This window comes from Rhinatrema bivittatum, chromosome 4 (genome assembly GCF_901001135.1).
Source record: "Rhinatrema bivittatum chromosome 4, aRhiBiv1.1, whole genome shotgun sequence".
Taxonomy (NCBI): Eukaryota; Metazoa; Chordata; class Amphibia; order Gymnophiona; family Rhinatrematidae; genus Rhinatrema; species Rhinatrema bivittatum.
Window position 1 is genome coordinate 164,748,392 of NC_042618.1, and position 25,992 is coordinate 164,774,383.

Below are 25,992 nucleotides of genomic sequence, written 5' to 3' on the forward strand. Positions count from 1 at the left end.
TATGCGATATCTTCTGAGAAAGGAATTAGGAACATAGGCCCTCGTGGAGCGAGTACCGGTTCCTATCTGCAATCTGCAATGGTATCTCACGATCTCCGTATCTGCAATAACGTCTTAGACTGAAGGGAGCCTTAGCAATTAGGAACAAGGGCCCTCGTGGAGCGAGTACCGGTTCCTGACTGTAATAGGACTCACTGTGTTCATGTCTGCGATCGCCTCCAGGCAATAGGAGTCTTCTGAGACTTCGGGAACGTAGGCCTTCAAGGAGCGAGTACCGGATCCTGTCCAACAATCTGAAAACAAGAAAAGAGAGAGCGGAGCCCCTGAGGAGTGGATACTCCTGGTAAGTTTGAAAAGGCCGAGCAGTGGAGAAAGGTTTCCCCTAGCTGACTCGGATCGTTGTTGAGAGTAGCGTGGACTGCCGAAGCAAGTCCCAATGGAGTTCCTTGCTAACTCGTTTGAGGGGATTAGGGGAGGGGAAAAATTGTGAAGGCATCTATACTGACTTCACAGACATCGGTGGTATTTTTATGTGTGTAAGGTTTTTCTTTATCTATGTACTATGGTGGTTTTTGCCTTTAATAAACAGATAATTACAAAAAAAAAAGAAAGGGTGGAGCGAGGGCGAGAATAGACATGAATGCAACAGGACCATTACCGAACCCTTCACTGAGGATCCCTCACTGACATACCTGTGGATCATTGCACATCAACCTCTGAGGACCCTCATTGGTGTACCCTGCGCTGTGAACCATTGCCGTACCAACTACTGAGGAACCCTCTCTGGTGTACCCCGTACCGAGGGCTTTGTCATATCATCTACTGAGGAACCTCATCAGTGGTCTGTTTCACAGACTGCAGGTCTTCTCCTGGCCTGTGCAACCATCTACCACACTCCCCGCTCCCTGGGAAGTGCTGTATAATTTCCTAATAAAGACTTAAGGAGTCCCGAGCTGTACCCACGTCAGCTTCCTACGCTGAGGTTCTCTGGCTCCAACCCTTGGAGCCATCCTCTCCAGCTCTCTCTGTTCTCTCTCCCTGCACTCTCTCTCTCTCCTAGCTCTGTTGTGCTACACACCTCACAGCTGAGACCTCGCCTTCCAATGGTGAGGCTCGCGGGGCTCTCCCCGTGTGCAATGCCATCCCTCACCTCGGCCCAGGGGCCCACACATGCACCAATCCCAACAGTAATGATGCTAGCTCCATTTGTAGGATCTGAAGCTGTAGCAAAGGAACCAAATGTTAGTGGAATGCTGGGGGGGGGGGGGGGGGGAAGGTAGGTGTCTTGAAAATTTGTTAATGATTTTTAATACCTAATGGTTCATGGTAATCAGGGACCACTGGGGATAGAAAAACTGGCATCTTCTCCCCCAACTGGAAAAGCCTCAATGAAGTCACCATGAGAGGATTGGTAGTCTAAAATTAGGTCCAGGTTTATTGATTAGACTTTGAGTACTTTTCCTTGTCTGCATCTGCTTTGCTGCTACTGTTGCTAACCCTGTGGGCATGCTCTTTGTTAAGGGTATGGCTATCTCCTATGAAGATATCAGTATTGATGATAACTTTCAAACAACTCCGTGTGGCCTCATATATGTGCATATAAGGCTGAATGATTTACGACAGAATTTTATAACCTGCATGTATGAGGTATGTGCAGATTATAAAATACATGCATATCTACCCCTAATATACATGCATATGTTTGGCTACACACGAATACCTGCAAGCATTGAAAGAGAGTAATTTTTCTACCTATTTTAAAACATACACATCTATATTATATGATTGAAAAAAATAGTGACTTGCTCGCATAAAACCTTGTTTACGTGTGGAAGTCAGTATATTTTAAAACATGTGGTTGTAATTGAAATCACCAGTTTGCTGAAACCTCCACCAGTTCATACAGTCCTTCTCTGACAGTCCTTCGAGAGTCTCCTACTTCTTCACTCTGAACTTTCCCCAGTTTACCCAGACCTCCCACTCAACAATAGTAGATGAGACTGATACCAATTGTGCAAAATAATTATCAGGTTTAAAATTACACAAATTGACAAACATACAAATGTAAATCTCTTATAAAATAGCAACTTGTGTGTCTAGCTTACAGCCCTGCTCCAGAATGCCCCTAGATTGCCCCTTTTTTTCCCACATAAATGTGTGTGCGAGACTGAAAATAGAAGTGTACTTCTGATGTTTCTAAAATAGTATTTATAAGAGTACATCCTATTTATGCACATATATACTAATTTTACACGTGTAAATGTTTCTAAAACTCACCCCATTGTCTCCTAAAAGACTGTAGTTGGACCCTCCTTTAAAGAGGTTACTGGTTGGAGTTAGCCACTAACAACATTTGGAATGTTGAACAGTGATCTTTTATGAGATCAACTCTTTCCTTAACATACTCACCAAACAAGTTTTCTCCAGTACAATGTGCAACTGCTAATTTGTCAAAAAAACACACCGGAAACCGGTCCAATATTGCAGTAGCAACCAAGAAAAAAGAACCGGTAAGCACCACGGATTCTTAATTCTTTATTAAGCATCAGGCAGCCCGACTCAGGCCGAGTTTCGCTCAAAAGAGCTGCATCAGGGGAAATGAATCAAGGATGCCAGGACGAACGGAACCACACGGTCAGATTTTTCACACAACTAAAGACACCTTTAAATGAATTAATGCCAAAAGAAATCAGCAAAACAAACGTCGTAGCACAAGTGAATTTCCAACCAGAGGAAGTCTCCAAGGCAGCCAACTCGTGCAGAACATGTGGTTCCGTTCATCCTGGCATCCTTGATTGCCATTTCCCCTGATGCAGCTCTTTTGAGTGAAACTCGGCCTGAGTCGGGCTATCCTGATGCTTAATAAAGAATTAAGAATCTATGGTGTTTACCGGTTCTTTTTTCTTGACTGCTAATTTATCATACACATGGAACCCCAATTCAGGGTATAGGCTGAATCTCTGGTAGAGAATAAATGTCGGGTTATTGTCTCTTGGAAGGAAGAATGTCCTTCAAGGCACAGAGAATGTGTGGAATCCCTATGACTCTTTTGTTGCGCCGAAGGTGAACCCTTGGGCCGAGGTGGGGTTGAAGCTACCTGTAGGAGGGATCCTATGGGTTCCCACCATCGGCAGGTGGAATGGGCTGAAAGATAGAGGCCAACTGGCGCTTCACCAATACCAGCCCTCATTCCTCGCGGGTTGAGCCTTTGGGTACTGGGGCCGGCTGGACTTAGATGGGCCTCCGTATGTCGTCGTCAATGAAGGGCCTGAAGGGTCAGCCCAGAGGCAGCAGCAGTGAGATGAAGAAGTCTGTACTGGACGAGGCATAGTCCCGGAGACCTGGGCGCCAATGGAAACAAAGTCAGACAGGGGGTGCCTGAGCAAGAACTGGCCGAAGCCTGAATAGGCCAAATCCAGGACGTAGACTGAGGAGGCATCATAGAGCAAGCTGGAGTCAGGGCCAGCAGAAATCAGGAAGTAGTGGCAAGACAAGGCTGAGGTCTGGACGAGGAGAGAATCAAAGGCATAGTCAGACAAAGCAAAGGTCCGGGCTTGGAGAGAGTCAGTAGTGGAGTCAGGCAATGCAGAGGTCCGGGCTTGGAGAGAGTCAATAGCATAGTCAGGCAATGCGGAGGTCCAGGCTTGGAGAGAGTCAGTAGCATAGTAAGGCAAAGCAGAGGTCCGGGCTTGGAGAGAGTCAATGGTGTGGTCAGGCAATGCAGAGGTCGTGTCCAAGAAAGCAATCTGAGGAATGGTTAGGAATCAGGAACGAAGTAGAACAGGAACAGGACTTGCGAGGATCAGGAACCAGGAACCCGGGACAAACACCAGGAGGCAACGAATACACAACCAGCGTGGAGACCTGTTGCAGGAGACCTGTTACAAAGGCAATCCTTGGGAGTGGAGCCCAGCCTTAAGTACCGAAGCTTCGCTGACGTCAACATCCTGGGCAGCAGCCAAGTTCCCGCTGCGGGCCCTTCATAAGACTCAATGATGTGCGCGCATGCCTAGGGAGGGGCACGGCGCTGAAGAGTGGCGTCTCTCAACGGGCCATGCATAGAGGCCCAACGCAGAGCACAGGGATCCGTAGCTGAAGCTGAGGCATCGGGGGTGGCCTGAGGACGGAGCCAGTGGCCCACCGCTGCCCGGGAAGGAGAACCAGGCACTGGATTCATCTGAGAAAGGTGAGGGCGCCGGGCCACAAGTCTGCCGCGGCTGGCACAAGTAACATCTTTGAGGCAGATACACTGATAAACCAGGCTGGACTCACTGGATGGGTGTTCAATAAAAATTTACTGTGATTCATTGCAAAATAATTAAGATGCATAAATAATATAATGTCCAGATACATCCAGGTTTTACTATTGTCTGAGAATACAGACTGACAGTCTCTCTACCTCTGTGGAGGTGTCCCTTAGTGTAGGGACTTGAGACTTTCTTATTCTCCATGGGATGGACTGATTAATGTTCCAATGTGACTAGGGTGTGCCAGCTGTGGATGCCCCTTTCCCACAGTACCTGAGGTCCAAGGGATCAGTACGGATCTGGATGTGCTAGCACTTTCCAGTACTAATGTTGGTGCCATTGAGCTTTGGGCACATTGCTGCGCCATTTGAGTGGGGCGCCAGAGCCATAGCTAATCTATGGCCAATATGGCCTCGGCCATAAGTGCCAACTACCAGAGGGTGCCATCTCTCTCACAATGTGCCTGAAGAACTGCCTCCTCTCCACATGCTACAGCTTCTGGGCAAAAACTGTTGTGCCTGCTTCTGGTGTCCTGCCTATCATCACGGCTGTCTTTGAAATAAGTGTTTGGGTATTCCCAATCAGGAGAAAAATAATCAACAATGCTGCTGCCCTGTTCAAAGGAAGCTTCATTGCTCGTCCCTCTGTCAGACAAACAGCGGCCTGTTTGGGCTGAAAGAAGAAACATCAGCCTACTCTCTCCCCACCAGGTAATAAGAAAAGTTACTTTGGCAGAGCCAGGACAAGTAACAATCTCAGCCCACTCCAGCAGACAAGAGGAGTGCAGCTCATGAGGCTGAAAGAAACAACATTAGCCTTCCGCACCCCTTTTCCCAGCTCTGGGAGTCAGAAGAAGCGCAGCCACAGGGCCACAAGAAGCAGCACTGGCTTCCCAACCTTCCTTCCTGTATCAGCAGTCAGGAGGAGCATGGCCTGCATAACTGAAAGAATCATCTGCCTTCCCCACGTCTCCCTGGCAGTTAGAAGGAGTATGACCCGCAGAGCAGAAAGAAGCAGCATCAGCCTCCCCCTTCTCCTTCCCACAGTCATGAGCAGGAACCGCAGGGTCCAGAGACTAGAAGCATAAGGAAGAGTCTAGAGCAGGGCTTCCCAAACTTTTAGCCAATGTGACCCCATTTTAGTACTTGACAATTCACACGTTCCCAGAGAAAATTCACAGGTTCCCAGAGAACAACCAAACCTAATTAGTGGGAATGTAGTTTGCCTCCAACAGTCCCTCCACTCACCATTCCTGCACTTCAACTGATCCCCTCTCTCAACCTCCATCCCTCTCCAGAGGGCCTCCCAAGCTCTGCTCCTCCAGCTGATCCCTTCTTACATCTTTCAGTTCCTCTCCCCTTCCCAGCCTAGCCTCTCGCTCACCCACTCCAGCTTTTAACGTCCTCCCCACTGAACCTCTCTCACCTCCAAGCCAATTTTGTAACCCCCAATTGACCATCTGTCATCCCTTCTTCTCTCTTTTCTCACATACCCCCAGTTGATACTCTTACCCCTAGCTCCTCTCTTGCATCCCCTTCTCACCTTCCACAGCCAATCCCTCTCCCACTGATCCAAACCTCAAACCCTTCCTGTATCTGATCCGTCCCTTCAAACAGCCCCCATCCAAACATCCCTTTGACTAGTTTACTTACGGGAATAGTCACTGCTATTAATTGCATCAGTAGCATGGGATCTTCTTAGTGTTTGGGTAATTGCCAGGTTCTTGTGGCCTGGTTTGGCTTCTGTTGGAAACAGGATGCTGGGCTTGATGGACCCTTGGTCTGACCCAGCATGGCAATTTCTTAGGATCAGCAGCAACATTTTCTTTTGGGCCTCGGGTGATAAGGGGATGACAGCTAGTGGGAAGAGAGGGCAGGCTGATGTCAGGGGCAACATTTTTCTCTTAGGTAAGTTCAGTGATGGGAGAGGACAGAGATGAAGCGACAACCTACACAGACCTGTGCACACTCTTCCCCAATTCAGGCATTGGCTGGTCCAATGCCTGATGTTGATCTGCAACTGACAGCAGCATTAGTAATGAAAGTCAACACAGGATCTCTGAGCCAGTAAAAGCTCACAGGCCCTGCAGTGGCCCCAGTCCCTCCTCACACATGGCTTCCTGTTAACGTGGAAACTCAAGCGAGGGCAAGACCATTGCAGGACCTGAGAGTGCATGCTAGCTCAAAGATCCCATGCTGATTTACACTACTTCTGCTGCTGGTGATGTCTGGAGAGGACTGCCCTTTGAGGCATTTGTGACCCCAACTGGAGGTTTTGTGACCCCATTTTGGGTCCCGACCCACAGTTTGGGAAGCTCTGGTCTAGTGACTGTCCGCGCTGCTGTTGCTTCCTCTTGTTCTTCCAGAGGGAAGCAAGTGAAAGAGCATGAGAGACAGAGCATGTGTGTGTCCGTGTGTATGACTGTGCATGTGATACAGCATTTGTGTATAACTGAGCATGTGAAACAGCATATATGTATGTATGATTGAGCATGAGAGATAGAACATGCATATGTGTTTAGGACTGAGCACGAGAGACAGAACATTAGGGGCGTACAGAGGGACGCCATACATTGCATTCGGGATTCGTATTCATCAGGGGGCAGATATGTTGCATTCGGCAAGGGGGGTCCCCGATACGTTTATATGTTAATTCTTATTCATCCCGGCTAAAATTAAATTAACTACAACCCCCCCCACCCTCCTGACCCCCCCAAGACTTACCAAAACTCCCTGGTGGTCCAGCTGGGGGGGGGGTTCCGGAAGCCATCTCCTGCACTCACACCCTCAGCTGCCAGTTTCCAAATGGCGCCGATAGCCTTTGACCTACTATATCACAGGGGCTACCGGTGCCATTGGTCAGCCCCTGTCACATGGTAGGAGCAATGGAAGGCTGGCGCCATCTTGTGCTCCTACCATGTGACAGGGGCTGACCAATGGCACCGGTAGCCCCTGTGACATAGTAAGGGCAAAGACTATCAGCGCCATTTTGATTACTGGCAGCTGACGGCCCAAGTGCAGGAGATTGCTCCCGTATCCCTGCTGGACCACCAGGGGCTTTTGGCAAGTCTTGGGGAACCCTCTGGACCCCCACAAGACTTTCCAAAAGTCCAGCGGGGGTCCGGGAGCGACCTCCTACACTTGGACCGTCGGCTGCCAGTATTCAAAATGGCGCTGATAGCCTTTGACCTACTATGTCACAGGGGCTACCGGTGCCATTAGTCAGCCCCTGTCACATGGTAGGAGCACAAGATGGCGCCGGCCATCCATTGCTCCTATCATGTGACAGGGGCTGACCAATGGCACCGGTAACCCCTGTGTCATAGTAGGTCAAAGGCTATCGGCGCCATTTTGAAACCAGCAGCCGAGGGTGTGAGCGCAGGAGATGGCTCCCGGAGCCGCCGCTGGACCACCAGGGAGTTTTGGTAAGAATTGGGGGGGTCAGGAGAGTGGGGGGTTTGTTTAAATTGGCTCCTTTAGACGGCCGAATAATTCGGCGAAGATTCGTTGTATTCGTGGGGAATCGTGATACGTTTCGCTTCCCCACGAATACAACGAATATGTCCCTATACATTGCGGATTTCCAATTCATAGGGAATGAATGCACACCCCTACAGAACATGTGGGTGTATAATTGAGCATATGAGAGAGCTTGTATGTATAAATGATTCAGGTTGTGAGGAAGCATGTGTATGTATATGATTGAGCATGTGAGAGAGCATCTGTGTATGTGTGTGGTATATGATTAAGCATGTGAGAGAAAGTGTGTATGATTAAGCATGTGAGAGGGCCTCTGTGGGGGTGTGTGTGTGTGTGTGTGTGTGAGATTGAGCAGGTGAGAGAGAGGAGAAAGTTTGTGTGTAACAACCCTCAAGCCCCTGCAAATCCACGACAATCTCAGTGTTGGATTCGTGGACCCTTGAGCCGATCGGAACCGAAAGGTGAACGGCTGCAAGGTAGCAGCAGTGGTCCCGACCGGGAGGCGGCAAGGACGGAGATGTGGCTGGACCGAGGAAGACCCTGGGAAGCCCTTTGCGACCAAGGGCTTAGGCAAGGAAGAAGGGAACGGATGGAGCTGACACAGTGGTGAGGAAGTCTTCGCCCTGGAAGCTGAGCCTCCCCCGAGAGGAGCTCGTAGGAGTTCGGCCGCTGGGACTTAGGAGATTCACCCTGGAAGCCGGAGTCCCCCCAGGAGGAGCCCGTAGGGACCCGGCCGCTGGGACTTAGGAGAGCCCGCAGGGGCAGAGTCAGACGGGATCCAAGGTCGAGTGCCAGAGGGTCGTTGCTCACCAGTCCGGAGTCAGTGCCAGAGAGTCGCCGCTTGCGACTGCCCCGGAATCGCAACACTCAGGACATCTGAAAATCAAAAGTTCCTAGGTATGGAAGTAGGGGATTTTTAATATCTTCATTAATTTTAAATTTGGGTGTTATTTGATGGTATCTAATGATTTGAAATATTTTATTGCCATTTGCAATATTTTTAGATGAGTTTTATTATTGGCTGTTCAATTTGTCAATTGTTTTGAAATACTTATTCTTTTTGTTAGTATGGTTTTACTATTGTGATTGATGTTTTATATTTCTTGATTATATTATTTGATGTTTTATGAAGGATGGTGATGTTTCTGTTTTCCATTGTTGCATCGTGGTTTCCAGTTCAAGTTTTGTCTGTCTGTTTCTATGTATACTTTATGGTCTCTTTATTCTGTATTTGATGAGGGTTACTCCTGGGGGAATTCTGAGCAAAAAAATTGAAAATTATGCAAAATTATGCATGTTTTATATTGATCAAAATAACAATATAATTGACAATATTTAAGTAATTTAAAATGTAATACAGAAAAAAGCTATTACTTAAAGACGCAGAGTTTTAAATATTTTGAGCAGAATTTCCTTAGAAATACATTGTAAGAATGTCCCTTCCACCCTCTTTCCCTGCTCCCCTGACCAGTCTCCTTTCACTTTGTCTTCTCAGGCCCCCTAATTCCTCCACCCTCTCTCCTCTTCCCCGCTAGGCTCAATCCCTTCCACTCTATCTCCACTCCCAGAGTTTGACCCCTCTCTCAGAACTGCCCCTTACACAGGTGCCATCTGTTCCTCTCTCACATACAGGAAGAAGTCCCACGCATGCCCAGAATAAAATCCAGAAGTATGTAGACTAAAAGAAAAAACAGACCGAATTGGCGCCAACAGATGACATCACCCAACTTGTGTGGTTGTTATGTGATGCTTGTCCACGGAGAAACCAGGTTTACCATGGAGACCCCCTTTTTTATTTGTACAGTTAAATACAGTGATTATTAATGAGTTCTTTACTCTCACTATAAATAGACTTTCAGGCCATCCATAAAAGAAGAAACCACAGATCATAAAGTTTGGATGAAAAGTGCAATATAAACTCAAACTATTATTCTATTATACTTTTTCAACCCACCTTAATTCCACCCCAGCCTTGATGTGACAGGAAGTCTACTGGTGAGAAAACTCCAGCCTTAAAAGGAAAGCGCAAAAGAAAGTCCAGTTCCACCGGATTTATCTCCTTCCTCATTAACAAAACCTAGTAAAATATTACAAAACAGAACACGTTGGAAGTTTTGGTAATAATGAATACAAGATGCCTGAACAATGACTATTATTATTTGATTTCCCTGTACCTGAAATACAACTTGTGCTGTAAAAATGAGCTTATCCCTCTCAAAGAGACCCCTGCTGGTATAAATGAAAACAGAATATGTGATTTCCTCGGTCAGACAGATCACCCTCTGTTTCACATTTTCAGCTGGAGGAGTTCGCAGAATGGCTCTCTCAAACACCACAGTGAAGGCCTAGAAACAAAGAGACAGAGCATTCATATCTATCACATGGGAGTTGAAAAAGGTATTCACTGATATGAGTATAAATAGATTATACAAACAGAGAAAGGACTGAACACCTAGTGCATCACTGCCCCATACTGAAATCTGCTGCTCACTAAGGGGCCCCATTTCCCTTGATCATGCCTGTTGGTTTTAACCATTTTCCATAATAAATGAAACTCCCAAGTCTCTTATGTAACGCCTGTTGGAGAAGTTGACCCCTAGTGCCGTGGTGCGGTTGATGCTGCTTAGTGAACAAGCCCACTAGTCCCACCCTGTTGGCTGGCACATAAACCCTATGGCAGGACTGACTGGAGTTTTGCCTATACCAGCCTCGTTTTCCACAGGTTGAGCCCTTGGATTCCAGGGGCTGGCAGGATTTAGGTGGGTCCCCAGGGCAATCCAAGAGAAGAGCCCAGGCAAGTGTGGGTCAAGGCAGGAAGCATACAGCAGAACGGGTATCAAGCCAGTAGACAGGGCAGGCAGCAGAAGGATGGAGGCCAGGCCAGGGTCAGGATCCAGGAAGTCAGTCTGAGATAAACAGAACAGACAAGACAGACAGGACCAACAGAACAAGTAAGGAAAGGAATAAGCAGGAACTGGAACAAGAGCAGATGGACAAGGAATTGGAAACAGAGCACAGAGGAGCAAGGGACAAGGCAAAGAACCACAACAAGGAACACAGAACAAAGTACAAGGCAGGAACAGGACAAGGATAGCAACATGCATTGGAACACAAAGGCACCAGGAGACCTGTTGCCGAGTGCTGGCTGGTTGCAAGAGACTTCCTTATATACTCCTGGAGGATGTGACATCAGTCAGCGCCACAGGAAGTCCTGGCTAGGGGACCCATAAAGGCAGTCCAGAGTTGGGGGAAGATCTATCCTGGGACCTTATAGCAGTATGCTGCTGGCAGCAATGCCGGAGTCACTTCGGAAAAGAGGTGAGGGTCATAACAGTACCCCCTCTCCAAAGCTCCCTCCCTGGTCTTCTGGGCTAGGCTTGCTGGGGAACCTTTTGGGGAAGTCCTTTAAGAGTTGGGGTGCTTCAGGTTGAAGCAGGCTCCCAAGTATTCTCTTCAGGTCCATAGCCCTTCCAAGCAATGAGATATTGTAGGATGCTGCAGACCCTGCGGAAGTCAAGAATTTCCTGCACCTCAAATTAGGTGTCCTCTTCAATGAGAAGTTCAGATTTTTGAAGCCATGCTCGGCCTGACCATTAGAGGCTGCAGGTTTTAACAGGGAGACGTGAATGTCGTTATATATGCCTAGCGATGCTGGGAGCCTGAGCCTATACGCAACTGAGCCCACCTGTCGCACAATGGGAAAAGGTCCCACAAATTGAGGGGCAAATTTCATAGAAGACATCTTCAGCCTGAGGTTGTTGGTACTAAGCCATACCAAAGTACCAGATTGGAGGTTCAAGTGGACTTTTTCTTGTCCACTTGAATTTTGGCTTGGTGAGCAGCTAAGTCCAAGAGCTGCTGGGTCTTAACCCATAGGTCTTGGAGGGCCTGTCTTTCCAGGGTGGCTGTTGGAAAGTATCCAATGTGGGAATTGGTGGTGGGGTATACAGATGGCATCCAAAGATGATGTAAAATGGTGAGGATCCAGTGGTGTTGCCAATGTGGTTATGGGCAAGCTACACCCAGGGAAGCAAGGAAACCCAATTATCCTGTCCCTGCTTCACGTAGGAGCAAAGAAATGTCTTGAGGCCCTGGCTGACTCGCTTGTTCTGGCTATTATTTTGTGGGTGGTAAGCTGAGGTGAAATCAAGGATGATACCAAACTTCTGGCAAAGGGCCTTCCAGTATTTAGTTGTGAACTGGACCCCCGGTCTGAGTGTCTGTGGTGAGGGAGTCTGTGAAAAAAACTGTATAAAAAACTTGGCAAGTTCAGGGGCTGATGGGAGTCTGGGCAAGGGAACAAAATGGGCCATCTTGGAGAATCTGTAGACAATCACTCATATAGTGATGTGACCACTGGAGAGGGGCAGATCACAGATAAACTCTGTGGCCACATGGGTCCAAGATCCTGTGGGAGCAAGCAGTGGCTGTAACAGCCCCCCATGGCTGTGTACAGTCAGAAACTCATATAACACTGTATGTTGGTCTTCAAGCAAGGCCACCAGTAGTAACGCACTATCAATTCCAGAGTGCAGGAATCGCCAGAATGTCCAGACAGGTGGAAGTCATGAGCCCATTCGAGAACTTTTTGCTGTAGGTGCTGGGGAACCACCATCTTAATGGACGGGTCAGTGAGGGTGGCTGCCACTACAATCTTAGCTGGGTCAATAATAGGTTGTAAGGGTTCCGGTACCTCTTCTGTATCGAATGACCGGGAAAGCGCTTTAGCCCAATGTTTTTTTGTCAGCAGGATGGTATTGAAACTCAAAATCAAACCAATTGAAAAACAGAGACCAGTGGGCTTATCTGGGGTTCAATCTCTGGGCTTGTACAAAGTGCCCAAGGTTTTTGTGGTCCATGCAGATGTTAACAGGATGCTGGGCACCTTCCAACAGGTGCTGCCATTCCTCGAGGGCTAGCTTAACTGCCAGCATCTCTCTGTCTCCTATGGTATAGTTTCATTCTGCCAGGGAGAATTTCCTAGAGAAGTAAGAGTAAGTCACGAGAACATCATTCTTATGCTGTAAGAGGACAGCGCCTATCCTGAGGGTGGACACATCTACCTCCAGAATGAAAGGTCTGGTCGGATCAGGATGATGAAGGCACAGACCTCGAGTTTATTCCATCTTAAGTTGCTCAAAAGCTCGAGTGGTTTCTTCAAGCAAGTTCTTGATGTCATATCCTTTCCTTGGTCAGAGGGGCTACTAAGGAGGAGTAGGTGGGAATAAATTGTCTGTAATAGTTGGCGAATCTCAGAAAACGTTGCAAGGCCTTGAGACTGATGGGACGGGGACATTCCAGAATGGCCTTTACTTTGGAGGGGTCCATCTTGAGACCTTGGCGAGAGATAGCAAATGTTGCTTACCTGTAACAGGTGTTCTCACAGGACAGCAGGATGTTAGTCCTCACATATGGGTGACATCATCAGGATGGAGCCCAATCACGGAAAACTTCTGTCAAAGTTTCCAGAACTTTGACTGGCCCCTACTGGGCATGCCCAGCATGGCACTAACCCTGCAGCCAGCAGGGGTCCCCCTTTAGTCTTGTTACAAAGCCGAAAAATAAAATAAGAAACAAACCCAACACCATGGGGTGGCGGGCGGGTTTCGTGAGGACTAACATCCTGCTGTCCTGTGAGAACACCTGTTACAGGTAAGCAACATTTGCTTTCTCACAGGACAAGCAGGATGGTAGTCCTCACATATGGGTGAGTACCGAGCTGAGGATGTCCGAGCATGCACCAAATGTACGCAGGCGTGCAAGGCACTAGGCCTGGGATGAAATTTGGTTGAGGGCATCCTGAACCCTAAAGGGCAGGCGGAAGGGTGTTGGTACGTCACATTGTAAACAGGTTACGAAGGACAGACTGGCCGAAGATGGAATCTTGTCTTCCGGCTTTGTCCAAGCAATAGTGGGCTGAAAAGGTGTGGAGAGAACTGTAAGTGGCAGCCCTACAATTGTCAGGAAGTGGCACCGATCGTAGGTGTGCTACTGAAGTCGCCATGGCCCTCACAGAGTGTGCTTTAACACGGTCTTGAAATGGAATGCCTGCTTGCTGATAGCAAAAGGATATGCAGTCCGCCAACCAGGAGGAGAGAGTCTGCTTACCCACAGGCTTCCCTAACTTGTTAGGATGGAAAGAGACAAACAATTGAGTGTTTTCCCTGTGGGCAGCTGTACGGTCTAGGTAAAACGCTAGAGCCCGTTTACAGTCAAGGGTATGCAGAGCCTGTTCTCCTGGATTGGAATGGGGCCTGGGAAAAAAGGTTGGTAGTATGATGGATTGATTGAGGTGAAAATATGAAACTACCTTAGGTAAAACTTTAGGGTGAGTGCGGAGTACTGCCTGGTCCTGCAGAAGTTTAGTGTAAGGCGGATAGTTAACTAGGGCCTGTAATTCACTAACTCTGTGAGCTGACGTGATTGCCAGAAGGAAAATCACTTTCCATGTGAGATATCGAAGTTCACAAGAGTGAAGAGGCTCGAATGGTGGTTTCATGAGCTGACCCAAAACCAGGTTAAAGTCCCAAGAAGGGGCCGGAGGACGCAGTGGAGGCTTGAAGTGAAGCAAGCCTTTCAAAAAACGTGTTACAAGGGGTTGTATTGATATAGGGCTATCCCCGACACCTTTATGGAAGGCAGCTACCGCACTGACATGCATTCTGATGGAGGACATTTTTAGACCTGACTCTGACAAGTGCCAGAGATAGTCCAGAAACTTCGGAATTGGACAGGTAAAAGGGTCAAGGGCCTGAAAAGAGCACCATGACGTGAATCTGTTCCATTTGTATGAGTAAGATTTTCTCATGGAAGGCTTCCGTGAAGCAATCAGGACACGGGAAACTGGTTCAGAAAGGTTAAGTGGTTGAAGAATTAACCTTTCAGCATCCATGCCATCAGGGACAAGGCTTGAAGATTGGGGTGGCGAAGGCACCCGTTGTTCTGAGTGATTAGAAGCGGGTCTGTTCCTAGAGGAATGTGCCTGCGAATGGAGAGATCCTGAAGTATTGGAAACCACACTTGGCGCGGCCAGTGAGGTGCTATCAGGATCATGGTTCCCTTCTCCTGACGTAATTTCACGAGAGTTTTCAAGAGAAGAGGAAGTGGAGGGAATGCGTATAGGAGACTGGTTGCCCATGAGAGGGAGAGCGTGTCTCTTGGTGGATAATGTTGGCTGCGAGTGAGAGAGCAGAAATTGCCTACTTTGCAATTCTGGGGTGATGCAAAGAGGTCTATCTGAGGATATCCCCACTGCTGGAAGATGGAGTTCGCTACTGAAGGGTTGAGAGACCATTCTTGCGGTTGAAAAGTGCGACTCAGCTTGTCTGCCAACACACTGTCCACTCCCGGCAAGTAGGTGGCCTCCACCCATATCTGTGCAGCTTCCTGACACAGAAGATAGGAGCCTGTCCCTCCCTGTTTGTTGGTGTACCACATGGCCACCTGGTTGTCCGTCTGGATCAGGATGAATTGATTGGAGAGGCGATCCTGAAATACCCTGAGAGCGTATCTGATTGCTCGCACCTCCAGGAAATTTATTTGGTGTTTGGCTTCCTCTGGAGACCAATAATCTTGTGTCTGCAGATCGGCCATGTGGGCTCCCCATCCGAAGTTGGAAGCATCGGTGGTGAGAATTATTTGAGGGTCTGGCACCTGAAAGGGCAAGCCCTGTAGAAGATTGATTTGATTTGTCCACCAGGCGAGAGACAGACGGAGTGAGTCGGTTACGCGGACCAAGATCAACAGAGGCTGAATGGATTGCGTCCATTGTGACCGTAGAGTCCACTGCATGACTCTCATGGCCAAGCAGGCCATTGGTGTGACATGGACTGAGGACGCCATGTGTCCCAGGAGGATGAGAAAATGGTGTGCAGTCGTTGAGTGTTGAGAACCAACAAGAGAGGGAGCTATTTTAGATTTAATTCTTAGTGGAACGCAAGATTTGGTGAGAGAAGTAACGGTGGTGGGGCCACTTGGCAACAGTGATCATAACATGATCAAATTTAAACTAATAACTGGAAGGGCGACAATAAGTAAATCTGCAGCTCTAACACTAAATTTTAAAAAGGGAAACTGATAAAATGAGGAAAATAGTTAGAAAAAAACTGAAAGGTGCAGCTGCAAAGGTTAAAAGTGTTCAACAGGCATGGACATTGTTTAAAAATACAATCCTAGAGGCGCAATCCATATGTATTCCGCGCATTAAGAAAGGTGGAAGGAAGGCAAAACGATTACCGTCATGGTTAAAAGGTGAGGTGAAAGAGGCTATTTTAGCCAAAAAAAAAATCCTTCAAAAATTGGAGGAAGGATCCATATGAAGAAAATAGGATAAAACATAAGCAGTGTCAAGCTAAGTATAAAACCTTGATAAGACAGGCGAAGAGAGAATTTGAAATGAAATTGGCCATAGAGGCAAAAACTCATAATAAAAACTTTTAAAAATATATCCGAAGCAAGAAACATGTGAGGGAGTCGGTTGGACCTTTAGATGACAGAGGGGTTAAAGGGCTCTTAGGGAAGACAAGGCCATTGCAGAAAGACTAAATTAATTCTTCTCCTCCATGTTTACTAATGAGGATGTTTGCGAGATACCAGTTCCGGAGATGGTTTTCAGGGGTGATGACTCAGACAAACTGAACGAAATCACTGTGAACCTGAAAGATGTAGTAGGCCAGATTGACAAACTAAAGAGCAGCAAATCACCTGGACCGGATGGTATACATCCTAGGGTACTGAAGGAACTAAAAAATGAAATTTCTGATCTATTAGTTAAAAATTTGTAACCTATCATTAAAATCATCCATTATACCTGAAGACTGGAGGGTGGCCAATGTAACCCTAATATTTAAAAAAGGCTCCAGGGGCGATCCGGGTAACTATAGACCAGTGAGCCTGACTTCAGTGCTGGGAAAAATAGTGGAAACTATTCTCAAGATCAAAATCGTAGAGCATATAGAAAGACATGATTTAATGGAACATAGTCAACATGGATTTACCCACGGGAAGTCTTGCCTAACAAATCTGCTTCATTTTTTTGAAGGGGTTAATAAACATGTGGATAAAGGTGAACCGGTAGATGAGGTGTATTTGGATTTTCAGAAGGCGTTTGACAAAGTCCCTCATGAGAGGCTTCTACAAAAGCTTAAAAGTCATGGGATAGGAGGCAATGTCCTTTTGTTGATTACAAGCTGGTTAAAAGACAGGAAACAGAGAGTAGGATTAAATGGTCAATTTTCTCAGTGGAAAAGGGTAAACACTGGAGTGCCTCAGGGATCTGTATTTGGACCGGTGCTTTTCAATATATATATATAAATGATCTGGAATGGAATACGATGAGTGAGGTTATCAAATTTGCGGATGATACAAAATTATTCAGAGTAGTTAAATCACAAACAGACTGTGATATATTACAGGAGGACCTTGCAAGACTTGAAGAGTGGGCATCCAAATGGCAAATGAAATTTAATGTGGACAAGTGCAAGGTGTTGCATATAGGGAAAAATAACCATTGCTGTAGTTACACGATGTTAGGTTCCATATTAGGAGCTACCACCCAGGAAAAAGATCTAGGCATCATAGTGGATAATACTTTAAAATCGTCAGCTCAGTGTGCTGCAGCAGTCAAAAAAAGCAAATAGAATGTTAGGAATTATTAGGAAGGGAATGGTTAATAGAATGGAAAATGTCATAATGCCTCTATATCGCTCCATGGTGAGACCACACCTTGAATACTGTGTACAATTCTGGTCGCCGCATCTCAAAAAAGATATAGTTGCGATGGAGAAGGTACAGAGAAGGGCAACCAAAATGATAAAGGGGATGGAACAGCTTCCCTATGAGGAAAGGCTGAAGAGGTTAGGGCTGTTCAGCTTGGAGAAGAGACGGCTGAGGGGGGATATGATAGAGGTCTTTAAGATCATGAGAGGTCTTGAACGAGTAGATGTGACTCAGTTATTTTCACTTTCGAATAATAGAAGGACTAGGGGCCATTCCATGAAGTTAGCAAGTAGCACATTTAAGACTAATCGGAGAAAATTCTTTTTCACTCAACGCACAATAAAGCTCTGGAATTTGTTGCCAGAGGATGTGGTTAGTGCAGTTAGTGTAGCTGGGTTCAAAAAAGGTTTGGATAAGTTCTTGGAGAAGTCCATTATTGGCTATTAATCAATTTTACTTAGGGAATAGCCACTACTATTAATTGAATCAGTAGCATGGGATCTTCTTAGTGTTTGGGTAATTGTCAGGTTCTTGTGGCCTGGTTTTGGCCTCTGTTGGAAACAGGATGCTGGGCTTGATGGACCCTTGGCCTGACGCAGCATGGCAATTTCTTATGTTCTTATGACTGCAGCCGATCCGCCAGAGACACAAGAGTGAGAGCTCGCTGTCGAGGTAGGAAAGCCTTTGCCTGCAAGGTGTCCAAGTCTGCCCCAATGAAGGATAAGGTTTGAGATGGGACTAAGCAGGATTTGTCGTAATTGACAAGAAATCCGAGCGAAATGAGAGTGTGTAAGGTGAGATGTAGGGACGACAGAGCAGCTTGCTGAGTCGGAGCCCTGATTAACCAATTGTCCAGATAAGGGTAGACGTGAACACCTTGAGTCCTGAGGAAGGCTGCAACTACGATGAGACATTTTGTGAAGACTCGTGGTGCAGACACGAGGCCGAATGGAAGCACTCGGTACTGATAGTGCTTGTGGCCTACTAGAAACCTCAGGTATTTGCGATGAGATGGAATAATCGCGATATGAGTGTATGCGTCCTGAAGGTCTAGAGAGCAGAGCCAGTCTCTTCTTTGTAGAAGAGGAAGAAGAGAGCCCAAGGTTACCATCTTGAACTTTTCTCTCTGGAGGTACTTGTTTAGGGCTCGTAGATCCAGGATTGGACGAACGCTTCCTGATTTTTTGGGGATTAAAAAGTACCGGGAATAGAACCTTAGGCCTTGCTGAGGGGATGGTACTGGTTCTATTGCTGCGGACTGGAGTAGGAGGGAGAACTCCTGCTCCAGGAGCAGTGAATGGTCGGATGTTTTCCACGTCATTAGAGGTGGGGAATACGGCGGGATGAAGAGAAAGTTGAGATGATATCCTTGAGCTATAATCGCTAGAACCCACTGTTCTGAGGTGACTGAGTGCCATCTGTTGTTGAAGTGGCACAATCGACCTCCCACTGGTATGTGGGATAACAGAAGCTGGCTGCTACTCTCTATGCGAGAGTCAAAAGCCAGAAGCAGGGCCTGGCTGGGGGGCTGTTTGTGGCTTTTGTTTCCGGGACTGACGAGACTGTGCTTTGAGAAATGGTCTCGTCAAACGGGATCTGGCTGGTGGCAGGTAGGACTTCTTCGGTCTGAAGAATGTCTTTTTAGAGTCCTTCCGGAAAGGCTGTTTGGAAGGATAGTCCGAAGGTATCAAAGAGAGCTGTCTTAGAGTCTCATGATGATCCTTTAATTCAGCCACTGTCTTTTGAATCTGCTCGCCAAAGAGATTGTCCCCTACGCAGGGGAGGTCGGACAATCTGTCCTGGGCTTCAGGGCGAAGGTCTGAAGACTTGAGCCAGGCCCATCGTCTTGCTGAAATAGCAGCTGCACATACTCTGGTTGCGGTGTCAAATATGTCATAATATGATCTGATCTCATGTTTGCCTGCCTCAAAACCTTTGTTAACTAGGGTTTGAAGTTGTTCTTGAAGTGACTGAGGCATGGAGTCTGACAAGTTTTGTATCTGCTTAAAAATGACCCTAATATATTGGGTCATATAAAGCTGATAAGCAGCAATTCGGGAAATCAGCATTGATCCTTGAAAGACTTGGCGACCAATGGCATCTAAAAACTTCTGCTCCTTGCCAGGGGGAAAGGAAGTGTGAGGTTTTGACCTCTTTGCTCTCTTTTGCGCAGATTCAACCACCACAGATTGGTGATCCAATTGAGACTTCTGAAAGCCTGGAGCTGACTACACCAAATAGGCAGTGTCAGCTTTTCTGTGGACTGGTGCAATGGAGCCAGGATGTTCACAGTTCTTCTTGAGGAGGTCCAGAAGAACTTGGTGGATAGGGATGGAGGTTATTTCCTTGGGAGTATCCAGGAATTGTAGCAACTCCATCATCTGATGTCTATCGTCCTGTTCAGTCTGTAATTGGAAGGGAACCAATTCAGACATTTCCTTCACAAAATTTATGAAAGAGGGGTCTTCTGGAGGAGAACACTTTCTACTCTCAGTGGGTGAAGGTGGTGATGGCAAATCATCAGTGTCTGGTGAGGAGTCATCAGTCCAGGTATCATAAGGATCAGTACCTGTCCCTCTAGGGACTAGAGGGAGATGGGGTGGTTGGATACCTGAAGGCCCTGGTCTAGGCTCCAAAGGCATCGAAGGAATAACCGGAGGCACCGATGAAGGCATGGAAGGCCCCGGCGTGGTCATCAAGAGCAACGATGGATGGCTTGATGGCGCCAATGGACGTATCGGAATCGGTGGGGACGGCCGTATTGGCCTCGATGGCTGAGGCAAAACTCCCGATGGAGGTATGTGGAACGGTGTTTCTCCTCCCGATGACAGAGTAAGCGAGGAGGGCTCCGGAGTCATCGGTGACCCGGGGTCCATCGGTGGAAAAGCGGCCATAAGCGCTTCCATCCTGGAGAGCAGCGGTGCCAATGCTGCTGGAATCGGGTCGATGGTCGGTTCCGCAATCAGTACCGGTGTCTGTGCCGGAGGAACCTGAAGACGTTGCATCACCTTGTGGATGGCCTCCTGAGCCATCCGGTCCAGTTCTTGTCGGAGACCTGGAGCAAGCAGTCCCGGCTCCGGAACAGAAGAAGGAGGCAGAGGCATAGCCGGAGGGACCACCGTTAAAGGCAGAATTGAGGCTCCCGATGCCCTGTCGGGCGAGGGTTGCTTCGGTGACCCGGTCGCTGAAAAGATCGGTGCCTTTTCTGGACGGGGTTTTTTCGACGGCGGCTCAGACGATGGCAAGGTCGATGATTTCGCTCCCTCGATGGTCCGAGTCTTTCGGTGCCAATGGTGATGTTTCTCCCTAAGATCCCCTCGGTCCTGTGGGGGAGTAGAGGGTGTCGAAGGCCGAGAAGTCGTCGATGCCAGACGGTCACCGGCCGGTGGTCGATGCTGGCACGAAGTTGACGGTGCCGGTTCTGATGACATCGATGCAATGGATGGAGTCGGGGTTTGAGTACGGAAGAGAAGTTCCATTTTCTCCATTCTGGCCTTGCGACCTTTTGGTGTCATTAGGGCACATTTGGTGCAGGTCAAGACATTGTGCTCGCGTCCAAGACACATTACACAGACTTTATGGGGATCTGTAATGGACATGGTGCGAGTTACAGTCCGGGCACCGACGAAACCCCGACACCATGGTCATAGAAAAAAATCGAGCCGCGGTACGGTCGACGGCCAGTAGGCCGCGAGGGCCAAACTCGACGGTAATTGACAGAAAACGGGTAAAAACTTACCGGAGTACCGCGGTCTGAAAAAAGTTAAAGGAGGGAACCCTGTGGGGCAAATTAACTTTTAGCAATTCCGTGAGGAAAATTCCTCTCAGGAATCTCTGCAGAGGTTCTTAACCGCGAGGCTACTGCTGCGCAGAAAAAAGAAGACTAAAGGGGGACCCCTGCTGGCTGCAGGGTTAGTGCCATGCTGGGCATGCCCAGTAGGGGCCAGTCAAAGTTCTGGAAACTTTGACAGAAGTTTTCCGTGATTGGGCTCCATCCTATGATGTCACCCATATGTGAGGACTACCATCCTGCTTGTCCTGTGAGAAAATATTCCCCAAAAAGGGGAGCTCTTCTCTCAAACTCACATTTTTCTAGTTTGGCATATAGATGATGATTGCGCAGTCTCTACAGAACTTGCTTCACATGGTCGTAGCGAGCGGAAAGAAACTTGGAAAAAATGAGGATATCATCTAAGTATATGACCAGGAGTAGAAAAGGTCCCTGAAGATTTCGTTGACTATTGATTGGAATACCGTGGGGCTTAGCCAAGCTGAAGGGCATCACCAGGTATTTGTAATGCCCGTTGTGGGTATTAAATGTGATCTTCCCTTCTCGAATCCAGATCAGTTTGTAAGCTCCCCTGAGATCCAACTTGGTAAAGACTTGTGCACCCCGCAGGCGGTCAAAAGGTTCTGCAATCAAGGGGAGCGGGCAGCGGTTTTTCCTTGTAATGGCATGGAGGCCATGGTAGTCTATACAAAGATGCAGGGACCCATCTTTTTTGCCAATGATAAAGAATCCAGTCTTAGCAGGGGAAGAGGAGGGGTGGATAATTCCTCTGTCCAGGTTCTCTTGAATATACTTAGACATGGCTTCCGTTTTGGGTACCAACAGCAGATAAACTCAACTTCTGGGTGGTAATTTACCAGGAAGCAGGTCTATAGGACAATCTTAAATTCAGTGTGGCGGTAACGTATCAGTGTGTTTTTTTCGAAAAGATATCCTGGAAGGGCCCGGTAGTCTGGGTGTCTGGAACAGAGGCTTAAGAGTTGCTTCAGCCAAACTGGTATGAGACAGTGGGTCCAGCAGGAGACACCCCATTGGGATATCTAGAAGGTGCCCCGATCAATGACTGGTTGATGCTGCTTTATCCAAGGTAGACCCAAAATAACCTGGTAAAGTGCATCTGGGCGGACATAAAAGAAGATTTGCTCATGGTGAATCATGCTAGTCTGCATTTTTAGGGCTGCCATAGAGCAGGTCATGACTGGTGGATAGGACTGTTCCCGTGACAGAGGACACTGTAAGCGATTTAACAAGAGTATCCATTGGGATCTGGTGAAGGCATACGATGTTCTCGGCAATGAAGTTCTCAACTGTGCTGGTATCCAGAAAGGATTGCAGTTGGATACAGGATCCTTCCCATGCAAGGGAAATGGGGACTAGCATCTGAGGGGATGAGCTAGAACAACAGAGGGTGGCTTCCCCTACCAACCCTAGATTCTGGCATTTCTCGACTTTGTGCATGTAGCAAGAAGCGAAGTGCCCCAAGGCTCCACAGTAGAGGCATAGGTCAAGACGTTTCCTCCTCCTCTTCAGGTGACAACCGGCACCTGTTGATCTGCAAGGGCTCCTTTGTAGATATGGTAGCCACAGCTTCCCTGGGGAAGCTGGAGAATGCAGGGAGGTTGGAGATCTGCGATGTGGTCTGGCGAACCGAACTCCTCACCCTTGCTGTTTCTCTGAACCTTATGTCCAGCTGGGTCACCAGGCTGTTGAGAGCCTCGAGAGTAGAAAGGAAAATTGGTTCTTACCTAATTTTCGTTCCTGTAATACCACAGATCAGTTCAGACCTGTGGGTTGTGCATTCCTACCAGCAGATGGAGTCAGAGAACAAAAACTTTGGGCACTGCTACATAACTGAGAGTGCCACCTGCAGTCCCTCAGTATTGGCCTGCACCCAAACCCAAACAACTAACCTTACTAAAGGGCGAAGGGGGTTGGAACCCAAAAACACAACAGCCAACCCCTCACCCATAACGGAGAAAACAAAAAACCACTAGACCACCTCGGAAACTGCTCCTTCAAGAGCATCTGCAATAGGAAAACAAATTTCTTTCTTCAGTAAAGCATCACCTCTCAAGGCAGTCTTTCAGAATCTGAAATGGGGGTGGGCCTCTAGACTGATCTGTGGTATTATAGGAATGAAAATTAGCAGGTAAGAACCAATTTTCCTTTCCTGAACATACCCAGATCAGTCCAGACCAGTGGGATATACCCAAGTCACCCTACACTGGGCGGGAACCCAAAAGACTCATGCGCAGAACACTCTCACCAAAGGATGATTCATCTTGCGCCCTAACATCCAATCAATAATGCTTGGTGAAAGTGTGAAGCGAGGACCAAACCGCCGCTCTGAGGGTTTCCTGTGGCGACAGAAGCTGACACTCAGCCCAGGAGGTAGCCTGGGCCCTAGTGGAATGAGCTCTCAGACCCAAGGGGACCTGATGCCCTCGGGCAACGTAGGCCGAGCAGATAGCCTCCTTAATCCAGCGCAAAATCTTCGCCTTAGAAGCCTTGTCACTTTCTTAGGTCCACCGAACAAGACAAACAGATGATCTGACCGCCGGAAGTCATTGGTAACCTCCAAATAGCGCAAAAGAACGTGACACACATCCAAAAGATGAAGCTCCTTCTCCTGAGGGGAATCTCGGGACCATTGCGGGAATCCTGGCAGATCCACTGCCTGATTGACATGAAAGACAGACACCACCTTGGGAACGAAAGAAGGAACCGTGCACAGCAAAACTCTATCATCGTAAATCCTAAGAAAAGGATCCCGACACGACAAAGCCTGCAACTCTGAAATCCGTCGCTCAGAACAAATGGCTACCATGAAAATGGTCTTCAAGGTCAAATCCTTAATCAGAGCCCTGCGTAAAGGCTCAAAGGGGGCTCCGCAAAGCCCACGAAGCATCAGGTTCAAGTTCCAATCCGGACATAACGGGTGGACGGGAGGGCATAAATGTTGACTCCCTTGAGGAACCATGAAATATCTGGGTGAACCGCCAGCGATAGACCGTGAAACCTGCCCCTTAAGGCATCTAAGGCCGCTACCTGGACCTGAAAGGAATTGAAAACCAAACCCTTAGCCAACCCCTGTTGAAGGAAATCCAACACCTGGGGAACCTCCGTTGACGATGGATCCAAGGAGCGCTGGAGGCACCATGCCTCAAACAGCTTCCAGACCCTAACATAGGCCATAGAAGTAGCCGGTCGACGCGCCTGAAGAAGAGTGGAAATGACCTGCTCTGAATATTCCCTCAATCGCAATCGTCGCCTCTCAAATGCCAAGCCGCAAGAGAAAAGTGATCCTCCCGATCCGAAAATATGGGCCCCTGATGGAGCAGGCGCGGGAGATGAACCAGCTGCAGGGGACCTTTCAGTGTTATTCGAACCAGGTCCACGAACCATGGACGATGCAGTCACTCCAAAGCCACCAGCCCTCACTGCCTGGATGTCTCTCTATGTGTCGGAGAAGCCAACCGATGAGAGGCCAAGGTGGGGGAAGGCATAGAGAGAATTCCCATGGGCCAAGGACACACTAGGGCATCTAATCCTACCAAGCCCACCTCTCGACGATGACTAAAAAAGCGTTCTGTCTTCGCATTGGCCCGAGTTGCCATCAGGTCCAACTGAGGTACGTCCCACCTGGCGCAAATGAGGTTCCAAGCTTCAGGAGCTAGCTCCCACTCCCCCGGAATGAGCTGTTGCCTTCTGAGGAAGTCCACCTGAACATTTTCCACCCCTGCGGCAATTTCTTTGAGATGGCACTCCGTCCAAGCGAACAAAAGCCTTGCTTCGAGTGCCACCACGAGACTCCTCTCCTTGTCCCATCTTGCCGGTTGATGTAAGCTACCGTCGTCGCGTTGTCTGAGAACACTCGAAGCATTCTGTTCTTGACTAGGGGCAGAAATGCTTGCAGGGCCAAATCGGAAAATCCTTGTCTCGAGGCATTTGATGCACCAAGATCTTTCCGTTGGGGACCAAAGACCTTGAGCGGATTTGTTTAGGCAAACTGTTCCCCAGACTGACAGACTGGCATCTGTGGAGATAACCACCCAATTCGGCAGATCCAAATCCACTCCCTGTTCCCGGTTGCTGCGCAAAAGCCACCACGACAGACTGATACTGGACTCTGGAAGCAGAGGCAACGGTACATGGAACTGTTCCGACACTGGGCTCCACCTCGACAACAGTGCACGCTGCAATGGCCGCAAATGAGCCACCCATGGGACCAAATCCAAGGTGGAGGCCATGGATCCCAGGACTTGTAAGTAATACCAAACCGTTGGATCCTTCCTCTGAAGGAGGGCCATGACCTGATCTTGCAACCTCGTCACACAGTCCGATGCTAGAAAAACTTTGCCTTGGGAGGTATCGAAAAGCGCTCCCAAGTAATCCAGCGACTGAGTGGGCTCCAAGTGACTTTTATGGACATTTATGACCCAGCCGAGCGACTGCAAGGTGAGCATCACCCTCTGGACCAATCTCTCACAGTCCTCCAGTGACTTCGCTTGAATCAACCAGTTGTCTAGATATGGGTGAACTAGGACTCCCTCCTTGCGCAGGAATGCCGCCATGACCACCATGACCTTGGTGAAGGTACGAGGAGCCGTTGCCAGGCCGAAAGGAAGAGCTTGAAACTGGAAATGCTGTCCCAGCACCTTGAACCAGAGATACCGCAGGTGATCCTGGCGGATCGGGATGTACAGATATGCCTCAGTGAAACTCCCCTTTGTGGACAGCGGCCATCACTGTCCTCAAG

General features: G+C 48.1%; 1 protein-coding gene across 1 annotated transcript in view; it reads right to left on the reverse strand.

Moving 5' to 3' along the window:
- The window catches only part of DNAH17 (dynein axonemal heavy chain 17), a 1,486,981-nt gene that overhangs the window by 67,689 nt on the left and 1,393,300 nt on the right, over positions 1-25,992 (reverse strand). The window contains exons 68-69 of the mRNA XM_029599137.1: positions 9,901-10,071; positions 9,681-9,803 (exon numbers count right to left, since the gene is read on the reverse strand). Of these exons, the coding sequence (XP_029454997.1) occupies positions 9,681-9,803; positions 9,901-10,071 (294 nt within the window). The remainder of the gene's footprint in view (positions 1-9,680; positions 9,804-9,900; positions 10,072-25,992) is intronic.